Source organism: Cajanus cajan, chromosome 9 (assembly GCF_000230855.2).
Source record: "Cajanus cajan strain Asha chromosome 9, NIPB_CcT2T_4, whole genome shotgun sequence".
Taxonomy (NCBI): domain Eukaryota; kingdom Viridiplantae; phylum Streptophyta; class Magnoliopsida; order Fabales; family Fabaceae; genus Cajanus; species Cajanus cajan.
In genome coordinates, this window is record NC_138525.1 from 26024496 (window position 1) to 26041122 (window position 16627).

Sequence of the window (16627 nt, forward strand, 5' to 3'; positions counted from 1 at the left end):
ATAAATTCTGAACATAACTTCATATATTGTATATTAATGTTCACCTTTGGGCAATCCATCAATATACCATACTTGACATAATGATGCAAAAAATGTATACATAATTTGGCAATGATATATGCATTAATTTAGAAATATTTATTATCTTTGGATATATAAATATAACTAATAATGCATTTACACTACCAACATTTATGCTCATTAATTATAAAAACAATAATCAACCTTTGGATGATTTTTTAATTGTCATATAATAATAAACTTCAATATATTCATAAACAAATAATTCATAATTTAGCATCCATGCTATGGATAATTAAAATAAAATTGTCACTAGTTTGAAATTAAATAAAACATAAAAATTTGACCACTTTGGTGATTACAAATCTGTCATACATTTAATTTCATAATGGTTTAATGCAGCCATTCACAAAGTAGTTAGAATTTTCAATTAAAAATTTAATTAAATATAAAATACAATCACGGACTTTCAAATTTTCAATCATGTCAGAATTGTAAATGTAAATTACAATTCCAAAAATAATTTCGGCATTCCATACATATAAGCTATAATTTCAAATTTATAAAAATAAAAAATAAATAAAAATAAAAATAAAAAAGACATAACAAGAAAACTGGAAAAGCATTCAGCATTTGATTTCAATTTGATATATATATATATATATATATATATGATTTGAATTCCAAAATCTTCCTGTTACGAGAAAAGCATTTCAATTCAAGGGGCATTCTATTCTTTATATCAATTTAAAGCTTTTATGATTTCATATTGAAATCAATCCGTATGCAATGGAAAAGATAACGGTCCTGTGATGGCATCTATAAATTCTAATAAAATTTTCATTATAATTGAATTACTAGAAAATTCTAACATTGACATCTTAGTTCTCATTAAAACACAAGCTCAGAAAAATTGATTTTAAAACGCAAGCCCATAAAATATTTTATTTTCTCAATTCATATACAAATTATCAATACAATAATGCAGCGGAAAACATTATTTTTCAAATTCTTGATAGAAAACATTCATGCAATTATTAAAATTGATGAAAAACTATAAATTCTCAAACACATGCTATGATACCACATGTAGACTCCTCCATTATTTGAATGATCAAATAGGATCTTAGAATTCATAATTTTCACATATAAGATTAAATAGAAACACTAATCTTAATCCATGATGAGATTGATGACTTTGAACCTTGTAGAATTTTTAAGAAGAATCTTTTCTATCTCTTTCTCTTTTTATTTTCTTTGTACTCTTCGATTCTTGATGGTAATTTTAAGAGACAAACTTTTATAAATAGAGATATGAACTATTCATATCCTTCCATTATATATATTGTTTCCATCAAACAATATACTCCTTCATTAAAATATAATAACTCATTTCCAAAGGTCATATCTTTTCATTCAAAATAATTGAATAATATATTTCCAAAAATCATATCCTTTCATTTGCCACACACAAGAGACAATAATTTCTTACAAGGTCAAGTCTATCCACGTGTTGACTTACATCAATCAACATCCTCAAAGTAATGCATTACACAATTTATTAGTGAATTGGAGTATGTCTCCACTCTCCATCTAACATAATAGTTCGTTCTTTGGATACTAGTGGTCATTGTCTATCAAGGAGCCCACTCGACAACTTTGAATATCATATTCTTTTAAGTTCCTTTGTCATGGGATTTGAACCTCCAATGTCAATAATCTATGTATTAGTGTTATACCATACAACTCTTGAAAAGCAGCTTGTGAAATGAAAATTACCTTTCACTTATAATTTTTTTTCTTAATAATATTTTATCATACACATTTCACAAACTAAATATTTATTATATATAATTAAAATTTATAATAAATTATATAAATAAATACTAAATTTAAATATAAAAATTATATTTAAAATTAATATAAGATATTTTAAATATACAAATTGTATTTAGATTCAAGATAAATAAATTTATTACTTTTAATTATTGATTTGTTTTAAAATATTAAAATTTAATTCATAAATAAATATGATAAATAAAGAATTAAATTTGATAGGAAATTAAAAGAATATCTTAAAACACTCACGTTGAAAAATAAACCATAAAAATATTCTTGCACGAGATAGTCTTTCACATTTATTATACAGGGATTGATTGGAAAAAAATATAACTCATATATTAATTAGAAATAAGGTCAACAAAAACTATATAAATAACGGAAGTAATCCTCACCTAACAAGTGATTTATAAGAGCACAAATCTACATTCAAAGAAAATAAAGGTACTAAAAGAGTAAGTCTTATTTTAATATATAGTATGATTTTCAAATTGACTCAACTGAATAAAAAAGACAATAAATATGTTGTATTATATCAATATATCTATTACAGCAGCAAAAACTCCCAAGTTAGCTCACCACGGTACAATCCAGCAAGCAAGTCAACAAGCCACTTATCCATCCCAACTGAAAATCACCTTCATATTTGTGTTTTTCTTTTTACCTCCCTACCCCTTTCTAGGCCATCCAATTCGTACAATTGAAAAGATCCAAATTGCACGGGGCACAAGCAACTCATTATAAGAAAACATTTCAGACCATAATGACCAAAACATGACAAAGCTGAGAACTATACAAAGTACAAACCATAAAATGACCTAAAGTAATTCTTTTTTTTTTTTCCAATTTTTACACTTATTATTATATCCAACCAAACCAATTGTGAATGACAAACCAACTCACGAGACATTGGCTGATGCTTTGTGACTAGATGATGTACTGGTTTCCTCTGCTACATTCTTCTGTTTTAATGAAGCAGAATCAGCTGCCAATCCAGATTCCGAAACATCACCAATATCCAGTGTCTCTGGAAGACTTCCAGAAGACTCATCTCCCTCTAACTGTAAGATCAAAACAATAAACACTCAAAAATTGGATTTTCAACTTAATGATTTTCAGAAGCGGTCCTTTTACACTTGACATGACAACAAAAAGTATTTCCGCCTAAGAAAATGTTTGACAATTGACAAAACTAGACTGATAAATCTATCAATCCATCTTACAAAAACTGTGAAACTAACATTTAATTGGCACAGGAGATTTTAGGTGATTTGATAACGTTTAGTTCCCTATTTCATCTGAATATATAACAGAGAACAGATTATCTTTTTTACAACAAACCTTCCTTCATACCAGTTTCCAATTAGTGAAATGTAATATTTCAGCATTCCTGACCCTTAAAACAAAAACACAACATTGGGGGTGCAGGGGATGAAAACAAAGCACAGTATGAAACACTGACAATTATACAATTGGGAAGACAGAAAAGCAAACCAAGTGTTAAAACAAAAAACTGGGAATACATAACATTAGAGAAAAAAATATCAACACAATTTACAGGAAAAAAAAAAAAATTGAATTTAAAAAATTCAAGCTTCACATGGCAATCTTAAATCACATTGAGGTTCAACGACCATAAGATGAAAAGTTTTCCCCAATCCAATGTCATGTGGAGAGAGAGACAATAAGGAAGGAAAAGAACGGAAACAGAAACAAGAGTCAATTTACTATTTCATCTACATTATATCGCATTTATACCAAAATTTCCAGTCAAATGTCATGGCATATTGCATGATTCAACATTTACACTGCATGAATAGAAGCTAATACTTAACTTAAACATACGTATATGAAGACAAAAAAAGGTTTCATCACTTAATCAATCGGAAGAATAAAATGCAGCACTGGGTAAACAATGATAAACCGCAAAAACTAATAACTTCAAAACTATACCTCAAGTTGGCTGAGCATATCAATAGCAGCATCCAAGTCGCCACTGTTTACGTTATAGACATCTACAAGGGACTGATAAGATATACCAGGAAATGTCATCCTAAGATATTCCAAATCCATATCAAGATCTTCATCTTGTAACTGATTATCTGTCAACTCTGCCACATTCTGTAATGATGGAGTGTAAGAACTAGAAGCAGGCTGGCTTTTTGCCAGAAAAGCTTCGGGTTTGGAGAGCCTTTCCAAGCTAGAGTTGATAAGTTGCTGATCATTTGTGGCAGCCTGATGAGTCTGAAACCAAACAGTCCCATCATAACTTTTAGAATCTTTTTCTGGCAAAGATGTTCTTCCATGTGCCCCCCTTTTAGAGAGAGGAATATATGAGGCTGCATACGGATTTAAAGATGATGATTGTGGCTTCATGGACTTGAATCAGATATAGAAAAACAATTATTCCTCTTCTTGATCTTCCTTTTCCTTTCACACACGTACAAGAGAAAGAATCAGTCAACATGATGCTAAAGTCAATCAAAAGGTAAATTCTCTTCTTGGAGCAGCTAAAAACTACAACAAAGCTTCAAATCCAAAAGAATCAACAAATACAAAAATTTTATAAAAAAAGCAAACAAATTTAGACAGAGAGAGTAGAGTACGATTGAACAAGCTCTAAATCAGACCTACAAAGCCAAAACACAAAATATCAATGAATAATCAATCATTAAATTTTCTTGTAACCCTTTAACAAGTGCACGTGTAAGTAACTAGATTCAATCCTATATCTTTCTATCAGCCCTCGATAGAGCACTCATACGACAACACCAGATCAAAAATTTATTCCGAGAAGATCATGAAACACTGGTACATATAAAACAAAGCTTTGAAATTTGACTTACTAGTGATCCCTTTTCAAACACCAGCACGATCAAGCTAAACTAAAACTTATATAAAATCTCAGAATATTATTTTTTTAAAAGAAAAAAAAATTGCAGCGATACATCGATCCAGAAAATTACTGATTGTAACCCAATAATACACAATGATAATTTGATCTTAGCTTTTCCATCTACAACGGATAATGAATAATAAAATTGTGATTGGAATTGCACAGAAAACAAAAAGAAAGGGGAAAAAAATGGGAACGAACCAGTAAGACACAAATAAGGAAACCCTAATTGTGGAGATCGCAGTGATTGGAAGGGAGAGAAAAAGTATAATGAAATGATTGAGACAGAGAAGTTAAAGTATTTTCTCCTTTCCGCAACTGTGATTTGGTTACAGATCAATCACTATGTATATAATTATTTATATATTATATGAATAATAATTTATAGAAGAAGAAGAAGAAGAAATTGAGAAAAACAGTGCCTGCTGCGACTTTTAAATTTTTTTATTTTTATATATACACACTGCATTGGTACTATACCTCGATCTAACTTATAAATAATATAAGAGAAATCATGAATATTAAAAAAATAATTAATATAATTATTTTTTTTATTAGTTTTACTATAAATTTAAATTTCATTTTAAATATACTTTAAAAAATAAAATTAACAATAAATAAAAGATATAAATTTTAGAATTAATAATTGTTATTTATAATTAAGGTTAAAAAAATTATTTTATCCTATTCTTTTATGTTAAAAATTACAAGCTCTCTTCTCAAGAAAATTAAGATATTTTACTCATTTTTAAAATTTTAATAAAATTTTGTTAACTTTCCTTGTAAGAAAAATATTACTAAATTGATGCTATTAATAAATTTTTTTAAGAATTAATGTATAAATTGGTGTTTTATGATCAAATATTTTATTATTTTAATTGATTAAATTATATATTTTAACATAAAAATGATGATCATGTAATACCCTTATCTTAAAGTGGAAGATAACATAACTTACTCAATAAGAAAATGATGGAGAGAAAAAATAGTAATTATGGAGATAAATTTGCCTAAAAAACATATACACGAAGTTTATCTCTTTACTATTAGTATGTGTTATATATATATATATATATATATATATACGAGGAGAGTTCAAACGACACCGGTGTAACTTTTACTAAGTGTTATACCGCTCAATAACTTTATATTAAATGTGAATTTTTAAAATTCAACCGTTAGATTGAAAGTTCATATCTCTTAGATCATATATGTCAAATTTTGTTAAAATTGAACAACAATTTGAAGGTAATCAAAGTGTTCATATTTTAGTATATTTTGAAATGTATATATTACGTCAATTTTGTTTTATGAGAATGAAGTATCAAATCATCTTAGATTAATATTTGAAGGTAATCAAAGTGTTCATATTTTAGTATATTTTGAAATGTATATATTACGTCAATTTTGTTTTATGAGAATGAAGTATCAAATCATCTTAGATTAATACAAAATTTGACATATATGATCTAAGAGATATGAACTTTCAATCTAACGGTTGAATTTTAAAAATTCACATTTAATATTAAGTTATTGAGCGGTGTAACACTTAGTAAAAGTTACACCGATGTCGTTTGAACCCTCCTCTATATATATATATATATATATATATATATATATATATATATGTGTGTGTGTGTGTGCGCGTGCGCGCGCGCGCGCGTGTGTGTGTGCGTGTGTGTGCGTGCGTGTGTGTGTGCGTGCGTGTGTGTGTGCGTGCGTGTGTGTGTGGATGGTAATGGGGCTCGATGGGGGCGGGTAATAATAAATTCGCCCCCGCCCCGCTAGATAAAAATTATCCCCATACTCACCCATATCCGCGCGGGTATCTATTGAGCGGATATCCATGAATTTCTTTAATACCCACGGATATCCATGGATATTTATAAATTTTTAAAAAATTAAAAAAATTATATTACAAATAATTTTAAGTCTATATTTAATGTCATTTAAATATTAAAAATAAAAATTCAATGTTAATTTTGAACTTATATTTAACGTTAATTTTGTTGAAATAATAATAAAAAATATAAGATAATCAATTACTTAAAATACATCAATCTCACAAGTAAGTTAAAGTCTCATCACAAAGCTACAATAATTCAATCTCATAATTCCAAACGAAAGTAAACAACTTAAAATACATAAATTTTATTGGTCCAATCAAAGCTAGAAAATTAAACAAATTATATCCAACATAATTCCATAACATGCTTAACACATGTTGGTAACTTCATCAACCTCACTTTTGTAAGAAAATAAGACGAGAGAGTGTAGTTTTAGGGTTATGTGGTACAATAATAATTAGGATATTTAAGAAATATTATTAAACGGGTACTCGGGGGTATGAATATCATCATACCCGCCCCCGCCCTTTATAAACGGGTAAAAAATTATCCGTCCCCATTATCCGCAGGTACCCAATTAACCTATCCATTTATTATCCGTAACGGATTTTATCCGCAGATACCCGCAGGTGCAGGTATTTTTGTCATCCCTATGTGTGTGTATGTGTATGTCTGTATATTACTATTAATAAAGACAAGATGTTTTTAATATCTTTTTTTATTTACATTATGTATTCTCCTTCCAACAACTGATCGTAGTATATTTCTTTCTCAATATGAGAATTAAAACTCTAGACAACTTAATTAAGAGATAAAAGTCACTATCACTATTGATGTTGGTTTTTTTTTCCCTTTCTAAAACTACTAATGAGTAATTACTCATTCCTTTTTTAATCTAGTAAATGTTATATGTACATCATTTCTACCAAATCAGATTAATCATAAGCTTAAATTTGTAAAATTACTATTCTTTTTTATCTATTTATTAATTTTTTTAATATGTATAAAATAATTGACACTTATTTTGAGATGGAAAGAATAAATAAGAAAAGTAATGTTACACATATAACAAAAATTTTACAACATTATTTTTGTGTCTCTCTCTTTTTATCATTTCACTTATTATGGAGAGATATATTATTAATAACGGATAGAGATAAATACAAAAATGATATTGTAAAATTTTTGTTGTATTGTATGTGGCACATAACTTAAAAGGAGTGAATTACACACTCCTCCCCTTAGGGATATAAATATTATTATTCTCCCATCTTATTTTAAAAATTACAATATGCTCTCTCAACAAATTCAAAACACTTTATCTATTTTTAAAATATTTCATTAAAAATTTCATTAACTTTCATTAAAAAAATATTATTATGAAAATATTATTTACATTAACATCCTCTTAGATATAAATATTATACTTATAAACTCTTTCTTTTCTTAACAAATACAAAATTTATACTTTAACAATTTATCTCTAGATGAAAAAAAAATATCACTTGATTTACATATTTAATTATTATTTAAAAAACTATTATGAATTCTCTAGAATTAATTATATATTTAACATAAGTATTCTAATAATTAAAATATACTTACAGTTATCAAAATAAAAATAATATATACATATAAAATTTTAATGAAATCAAATACATGTATTAAGATAGTATTTAACTAATGTAGTAAATGTAAATTCTTTAAAAATATTTAAATAAATTAATATTTTATTAATATTATTAATTATATATTAAATTAAGGTAATATATAAGTTTTAATATATTATTTATTTGATGTTATTAATAAAACATTTTAAGAAATCTCTAAATAAATTGGTATTTTATGATAAAATATTATTTATCATATTTAATTCAATAAATTGTATATTTTAACATAAGTGCAATGTAATATTTTTATCTTAAATAATTTATTCAATAAGAAAATGGAGAAAAAAAATAGTAATTATGGAGATAGGATTATCCAAAATATATATAGGATTATTCTCTTTTATTATTAGTATGTAGGTGTGTCTCTCTTTCTTTCTCTCTCTCTATATATATATATATATATATTATTAATAAAGAGAATATATTTTTAATAACTGTGTTGGTTTACATTTTTTACAAAATCATTTTTATCTTTATTTATTTTCTAGAACTTCTCATAAATAATGAGCGTACACAAAATGATTATTCTTCTCCTAACAAGTTAATATAGTATATTTCATTTTGGACAATTTGGTTAAGAGAAACAAGTCACTACTACTAATAAATGTTGATTTTTTCTTTTCCCTTTCTAAAACTACTAATGAGTAACCATTCATCTTTTTTTTTAGTAACGCTACACACGTACAATAAAAATTGTACAACAACTTGTCAATATGTCTATTATCTCTATTATTTCATTTATTATGAAGAGAGATATTATTAAATATTAATAATGGAAAAGAGATAAACACAAAAATAATGTTATAGAATTTTTGTTGTCTGCATAACATTACTCTTAATTTTTTTTATTCTGAAACTATTCATGAACAATTATTAAAAAAATTATTTTTTTAATACAATCCAGGCACAGAGTGCCTTTATCTTATTAATAAAAATGAGTAATTAACAACAAGTAGTTTTGATCAGTAAAATTTACAGAAAAGTAGAAGAAAGAAAGAATATATAAATATGTGTGTATCTTCATTGGTACATGTTATACTAGATGTCAAAAGTATTAAAATTATATTTTAATTAATCTTTTATAAAATATAAATTTTTTAACTAATTTAACTATTATATTTGATGTTCTTATTAATTAGATCAAGTATACAAAAATTTTATATAATTTCAAAAGTACTTGGTAGTCTATACATAACTTTTATTTTAAATATATGTAAATTTTCATTACTGGATAATATATTTAAAAATTTTAACTCATGTGAAATTTGATATACTTGATTATAAACATTATGATTCAAGTGTTGGAATAGGTAAACTTGCATTCTAAAAAAATATTATTGATAATCTAATTTCAGTAACTTCATAGACGAGAATAAATTTACATTTTAAAACAAGTAATTGAAAGTATAATTTCATTAATTTTGACACTTAGTATCAACAAACCCTAAGAATAGTTTACACAATAGTGATTTTAGTTGATTTTTAGTTGATTTTCTATTATAAAAATATATTTTTTTCAATATCTTGTCTCTTTTAATTTATCATTTTCCACTTGTAGTTTTATAATGAATTCCACCATCATTATAACAGGAATATTAATAATCAATAGTTAAAATAATTTTATATTATAATATTATTTATTTATTATAAATGTTAAAATATAATGTATACATTAATAAAATTATTACAAATTTTAATTATAATATAATTTTTACATTCAAAAATATTTATTTAACCTAAATTATATAAAATAAAGATTTCTCATATGAATTACATAAGCTAAAATATTAACTTAAAAAAGAAATTATCAATAATTTTCTATGTATAAACTAAAATAATTTACTTTATACAATAATGTTTTTAGAGACTATTTTTCAATGAGATTACTTTAAATTTTTTAATCTTTTATCTATTTTAATTTATCCTTTTTATTTTCAAACGAAATTTCAATATTTTTGAAAGAAAATAATTTTGTATCACAATATAAATTATTTATCATAAAATTAAAATATAATTTAAGCTTAATTGCTCTTTTGACAATTTTAAATTTAAAAATAATAAAATTGTATTGTAGACTAACACTGCTTAGATACTCGCAAACAAGCCATTCGGTACCCTGTTCCAGATTATGCACATACCTCATTTACTAAAACTATCTTTGCCCCAAAAATACAATATTTGTGAAACTACAAGCATATTAAAATTTCATGCGGCTGTTGCAACTAGCAAGATTTCAAAATCTAGCACGTTCTGCAATGAAGCAATTAAGACATTAAATTGGACAAATTAAGGATGTAAGTTAGGATTTGATGATTCTGATACAGAAAAAGCACAGCTCTTATCCCATGCATGCAGTTTACCTTCATGTATCAAACAATCATGCTATATTTTCTTTCATTACAATTGAATTTATATACAGAACTATTGGGTGAATTATCATGAATAAGCATCTATATATTAACAGGCTCAATTGAGCAAAAAATAACATGCACCTACACTACCTTTTCACATTCAAAAACCATCCCAAAATTCCCCTTCCCTTTTAACATATGTAAGGTAAATATGAAGTGGAATTTCCAAACTGCTGCTACAAACAACAATACAGCTCAATCTAGGTGGGGAAAATAACGTTGCAAACGTTTGTATGCAAGTCAATCTTGGGATGTAGCAGAATATTCAAAAAGAAGGCGTTTGGATGGAGCAGATTGTAGGAGCACACGCAAACGACTTGTAAGAAGATAGCTCAATGTCCATTGCATTGCCATCTCAGACTCCTTCATTTGCCTAACGATTGTGGCCTGAAAGAAAAATGATAGTAGAAACCAGAAGCTTTAACATAGGCATATGTTCTCAGTGAAGAGTAGAGATATTTGGAATTTCATTATACAACAAATAAGATGCTTCTATATGATGTAGCAACTAACAATTACATGATCTGTTTCTATGTTAAAATGTCTGCTTAATGGAAACCATATATCTCCCTAATAATGAATGAGGAAACAAAACCCACAGCGAAAAAAAGAAAAATGACATGGATCATACACCACAAGATTATGTTTAGGATTGTTAAAATAAATTGTTGCAAAAAAGTATATAGTTTACTTGGGAACAATCAAGTGAACAAGCCACTTGATGTGTTAACAATGTTCAAAGAGTGGTTAACGAGTAACCAACCATTTCTTATTCCTAAACTGGAAAGGTTTTTACCCAGAATTCCTTTATTTATTTTACATAATTTTCCAAATTTAGCCATCACGGTTAGAAAAGAGTTGTCATCTGAAACCCATTTAATGTGTATCATCTGTTGCTCTATATATAAAGAATGTTATAGCTATTTTCCTCCCTCTATTGATACAGATTTTTAAATGATTGAGATTGACACAAGATATTAACGGAAATTAATGGTAACATAGGTCATGGGAAGCAAAGGTTTGAAAGATGAACAATTTTTATTATGATTACCTGAAGACGTTTCCCAAGCTGAACTTCAACTTCTGTACCAAAAGATATATTACTGGCAAGTGACTTGAGAGGATCTGCTGTAGGATCAACAGAAACTAAACTAGGAATCTGAGGGGCATACACTAGCCTCCACCTTGCCTGGCCAAACTCCCCCTTCCCTTCTATTCGTGGCATCAATTTTTCCAGAGTTGCAGTTGCAAGCTTTTCAAAAGCAAGCTGACCATTACCTTCCAAAATGGATTCAGCCAACTGACTCTCAAATCTTCTGGCAGCCTGCACAGATAAAAACAATTAACAGAACCATTATGCTTGAAAATCATATCACAAATGCATCGAGTTAAACTTATGTAAAGAAATGTGAATGGAAAAAAAATGTTTGAGTGAGACTACTACCTAGGACACCTATATATTAGATAGATACAACAAAATCAACTTTATAAAAGCTGTACAACAGATACCAATCAGCTGCCATAACACATTGATTTTCACATATGAAACTACTCACACTAACATTAGTTAAAGAAAACTATTCAGCACATGGAGATTTTATTTGACATTTTGACTGGAACATAATAAATCTATTAAAATCCACATAACAGTCCTCTGTTAGTATTGAGAGATTAATCAGCAAAGACCTGATCCAATACTAACAAGATACAAACAGAGATATGAAATTTAAGATTTCAATTCGAAATGTTTTTGCCTGAGACGACTACAACTTGGATGTGGAATAAAGTGTATATCCTCAAGTTAGTTCTTATATCACAAAAATCACTTAAATAACTCGTACATTTACATGATTACATTCTGTTAGTAATTGCTGAGTGAAATTGTTTTTGTAATTGAATGCATTTCATTTATTTATTATTTATATGCTAGAAAAATGTGAATTTGCAAATCCAAATAACAATAATAACATTAAAAAAAGGTCATGTTTTTATGTCAGAGTTGAAGAGCAAGGACTCACCAATAACAAATTGTTAAACAATATCATCCTATTTATTGGTACTTCATAAGTGTTTGTTTGAGTAACAGCATAGGTTATAGAACTTAAAATATGTTTTACCTCAGTAGGTGAGAGTGCATCCTGTTCCACAGAACGTGTTGAGGTCACCACAAGTTTGTCCTGCCAATTGCTAGCTCTACCTTGAATTCTAAATTGCCACTCAGATCCAACCAAAGCTAAATCAAGCATTGGATCCAGTCCATACTCAGGCTCAAACTTTGCAATATTTAAATGCTCTCGTTTTAACCTCACCTGCATTTGAAATTGGATTGTATCAGAAATACACAAGACAAACCAAAAGAAAACTAGCCTAGAAGAAACCACACTAGCACAGGGTACAATTTGCAAGTTATAAAAATAAAGTGCCACACATACCTGTGTTGCAACTAGATCAACTTCACCATTCTCAAATGTCAGTATGCCTCTAGGTTTAATCCATTTGGGATGGGCCAAACCATTTAACTCGAGCTCTCCACTTACACCAAAATTAAGAATCAAAGGATAAACTATCTTCAGTTCTGGTCCAAGCACAAGCTTCAAATCATTGAGACAGATTTCTACATTTGGTTTAATCTTCACTTGCTCCATCTGCTTTTCAACCTGAGTTGACTTATTTACTGCCAATGTCATTTTTTTAATGAAAGAAAGATATCATAATATGTACGAACAGCCATTGTGAAATATAACATAATGAACTCAACTAAATTATGAACATAAAAAGAAAAAGTAGAAGATTAAGCAATCAAATGATTAATCCATAAATCTCCCAAGGTTTATGATGAATTATGTGGCATGGTAAAAAATAGTTAAAATATTAATCATTTGTAAAAAAATTTAACCCGTATCATAATTCAGCTCTTATAGATTCTTTTGGAAGGATGATCTCCAAGTTAATGCTTTGCTTTGAACTGCAATCCATAATATGATTAAGACATTTGATTTGTTGCAGAAGCACAAAATATGCAGTGAATTTTTGCCAGATTTGGTTGAAGAGAAAAACCAGATGTCTGAAGGATAGGTTCTGTTAGACATCAGGAACCACAGGAGATAAATAGAGGGTTAAGAGTGTATTATAGGAAGAAGGGTACAAATAGGAATTAATTAAATCTATTTGATCCTTTGACCTATTAGTTAGGTTCACGGTTACTGTTAGTTAGTTTTCAGTCTTCTTTAAATAGTTTGGTTGTTTAGGCTGAGGGGGTAAGGAATTACTATTGTAAGTGAACAACTGGACTGATTCCAGTGTGAAAGGAGTAGTCTCCTTTGTGTAATCATTTTCTTTCTAAAGATTCAATAAACTCAGGGACGAATAATTCCCTTTCTCTTTCGGACCTTGTCAAGAACCTAACAAATTGGTCCGACCTGCCGCTCTTCCCCCCCTTCACGATGGATGCACATATGCACTCCGCGGAAAATACGATCAAAGATCAAGGCATCAAGTTGGCAGAATTACAGAAAGACGTCGCATACATCAAAGAACATCTGCCCGATCTGATCCAAATACGAAATCTCATCATGGAATGCCTCACCAACAAACCCAACACTGACGATGATGGTCAGTCCAATACAACCAAACCGAGTTTCACCGAGGACGACGGTGACGACGATGATGGCACGATGCGTTCTTGGTTAAAGAAAGTTGTGCTACCCACGTTCGAAGGCAATGACCCTCTGGGATGGCTTGCTAGAGCAGAAAGATTCTTTGAAGTCCATCAAGTTAAACCATCAGAGCGATTACGCATAGCCTTCATCAGCATGGAAGGCAAAGCCTGTCATTGGTTCCAATATTGGCGTAACCAAGCCAAACACCCATCTTGGGACGAATTTACGCGCGCACTACTAAAGCGATATGGTGAGAACGGTAGGGGTACGGTGTACGAAAGACTGGCGGCTATTCGACAAACAGGCAGCGTGGAAGATTACATTCAAGAATTCGAGTTACTGATTGCCCAAGCCAAGCCCAGCTCTGAGGAACAGGTGTTGGGATATTTCTTGGCGGGATTACGTTCTGACCTTCGCAGCCAAGTCCGTCCACATGACCCAAAAGAATTGAACCGTGCCATGGAGATCGCGCGTGACATAGAAGAAGCCATGAACGACATTCGCAGTTACGGAAAACCCCAAAGCCACAATTCCAATTCTGGGTTCCGCTATCAAGGGAATAACGCCATAGTTTCTCGGGTTGAAACCCAAGGCACAAACCACGAACCACAGGGTGAAAATCGCCCCAGTTCGGGCTCCACAGGGACAAGACAAGGTGGAAGCATCGTCCCACCTCCCGACCGCGTGGAACGAGAAACCTGCCCTACCGTGAATACATCAAACGCAGAGAAGAAAATCGATGTTTCCATTGTGTACTAGCGTTCGGCCCAGGGCACTGTTTCCCAGAGAAGAATTTACGGGTCATCATCTTGGCAAATGAAGAAAGTAGCGACCCAGACAGCCCTGTGCTTGACGCTGGGGATTCCGCCCCTGGCGAGTGCAACTGGTTGGACCTATCAATTTGCTCAGCCGGAGGCCTCACGACCCCTCACACCATGAAACTCAAGGGCAAACTGTTTGATCGCGACATTCATCTTCTCATCGACAGCGGTGCCAGCCATAATTTCATATCACAGCGTCTCGTAACGGAACTCGGCCTCACAGTATACCAAACAAAGACATCCTTTGTAAGGCTCGGTGACGGGAATCAAAAGCAAACGTATGGTAGTTGTAGCAATGTGCAAATTCGCATAGGCGATTACACCATGACAGGAGAATTTTTCATCTTTGATCTTGGGGGAGTTGATATCATTCTCGGGGTGGCTTGGTTGATGACGTTAGGAGAGGTTAAAGTAAACTGGAGGACCCTGCAAATGCAATTGATACACCAAGGACAGTTGGTTACCATCCAAGGCGACCCCAGCCTCTCCAAAGAAATGATCGCGGCTAAAGCTTTGCGGAAATTGACTCCTCGTTCGGTAGAATCCCTGACCATGTTGTGGATAGGCGAAACCCACTGGGACACAACCCACCAACTGACCCCCGATCAAGAGACACAATTGCAACAAGTCCTCTCAGAATTTATGCCAGTTTTTTCTAAACCTCACGGCCTTCCGCCTCAACGAGACACTGACCACCGAATTCCCCTCAAAGTCGGGATCGACCCTAACAATGTAAGACCTTATAGATACCCATACCTACAAAAAAATGAGATCGAAACATAGGTGAACGAAATGTTAGCAGCAGGACTCATCAAGCCAAGTAATTGCCCGTTTTCGGCTTGGTCAAGAAGAAGGACGGTAGTTGGAGATTCTGCGTGGACTATCGCGCCCTCAACAAAGCCACAATTCCGGACAAATTTCCATTCCGATGATAGAGGAACTGCTGGACGAACTCAGAGGCGCCACCTACTTTTCTAAGATCGATCTCCGAGCGGAATACCACCAAATCAGGATGGTTGCACCAGATATTCAGAAAACAGCTTTTCGCACGCATCACGGACACTACGAATCTCTGGTCATGCCTTTCGGGTTGACCAACGCCCCTGCAACATTCCAATGTGTTATGAACTCCGTCATGAAACCATTCCTTCGCCGGTTTGTGTTAGTCTTCTTTGACGATATCCTGATTTACAGTGGCATGTGGGAAGAACACCTTCTGCACTTACGGGCTGTTTTAACCAAATTAAAGGAACACTGTTTGTTTGCCAATCAAAACAAATGTAGTTTTGGGTGTACAAAGGTGGCATACTTGGGGCACATCATCACCAAAGACGGGGTGTCAATGGATCCTTAAAAAATTGATTCTATCCTCCATTGGCCACTCCCGAAAAATATCAAAGCTCTTCGCGGCTTCTTGGGTCTCACAGGATACTATCGTCGCTTCATTTGCGATTATGGCAAGA

At 30.7% G+C, this 16627-nt stretch overlaps 2 protein-coding genes across 3 annotated transcripts in view; both read right to left on the bottom strand.

Moving 5' to 3' along the window:
• Positions 1 to 2365: 2365 nt before the first annotated feature.
• On the bottom strand, positions 2366 to 5115 carry LOC109788837 (polyadenylate-binding protein-interacting protein 5). Of its 2 annotated transcripts, none has more exons than XM_020347673.3 (3): positions 4958 to 5115; positions 3814 to 4290; positions 2366 to 2921 (listed from the first exon to the last, which is right to left on the bottom strand). In XM_020347673.3, the coding sequence occupies exons 2-3, from the start codon at positions 4234 to 4236 to the stop codon at positions 2760 to 2762; spliced, it is 585 nt and encodes a 194-aa protein (XP_020203262.1). In that variant the 5' UTR covers positions 4237 to 4290; positions 4958 to 5115; the 3' UTR covers positions 2366 to 2759. The 2 variants fall into 2 exon arrangements, with proteins under 2 accessions (XP_020203262.1, XP_029125168.1); XM_029269335.2 differs by lacking the exon at positions 4958 to 5115 and adding an exon at positions 4707 to 4949.
• Positions 5116 to 10592: 5477 nt separating this feature from the next.
• The window catches only part of LOC109788835 (protein TIC236, chloroplastic), a 36845-nt gene continuing 30810 nt past the window's right edge, over positions 10593 to 16627 (bottom strand). Inside the window, exons 20-23 of the mRNA XM_020347671.3 lie at positions 13117 to 13358; positions 12802 to 12993; positions 11736 to 12008; positions 10593 to 11071 (exon numbers count right to left, since the gene is read on the bottom strand). Coding sequence (XP_020203260.1) covers positions 10925 to 11071; positions 11736 to 12008; positions 12802 to 12993; positions 13117 to 13358 — 854 coding nt within the window. The 3' untranslated portion in view covers positions 10593 to 10924. The remainder of the gene's footprint in view (positions 11072 to 11735; positions 12009 to 12801; positions 12994 to 13116; positions 13359 to 16627) is intronic.

Coding starts and splice junctions, on each gene's coding strand:
- LOC109788837 (XM_020347673.3), bottom strand. CDS start 4,236: ATGAAGCCACAATCATCATCTTTAAATCCGTATGCAGCCTCATATATT. Junction 2,922..3,813: donor ATATGCTCAGCCAACTTGAG/GTATAGTTTTGA, acceptor TTGATCTTACAG/TTAGAGGGAGATGAGTCTTC.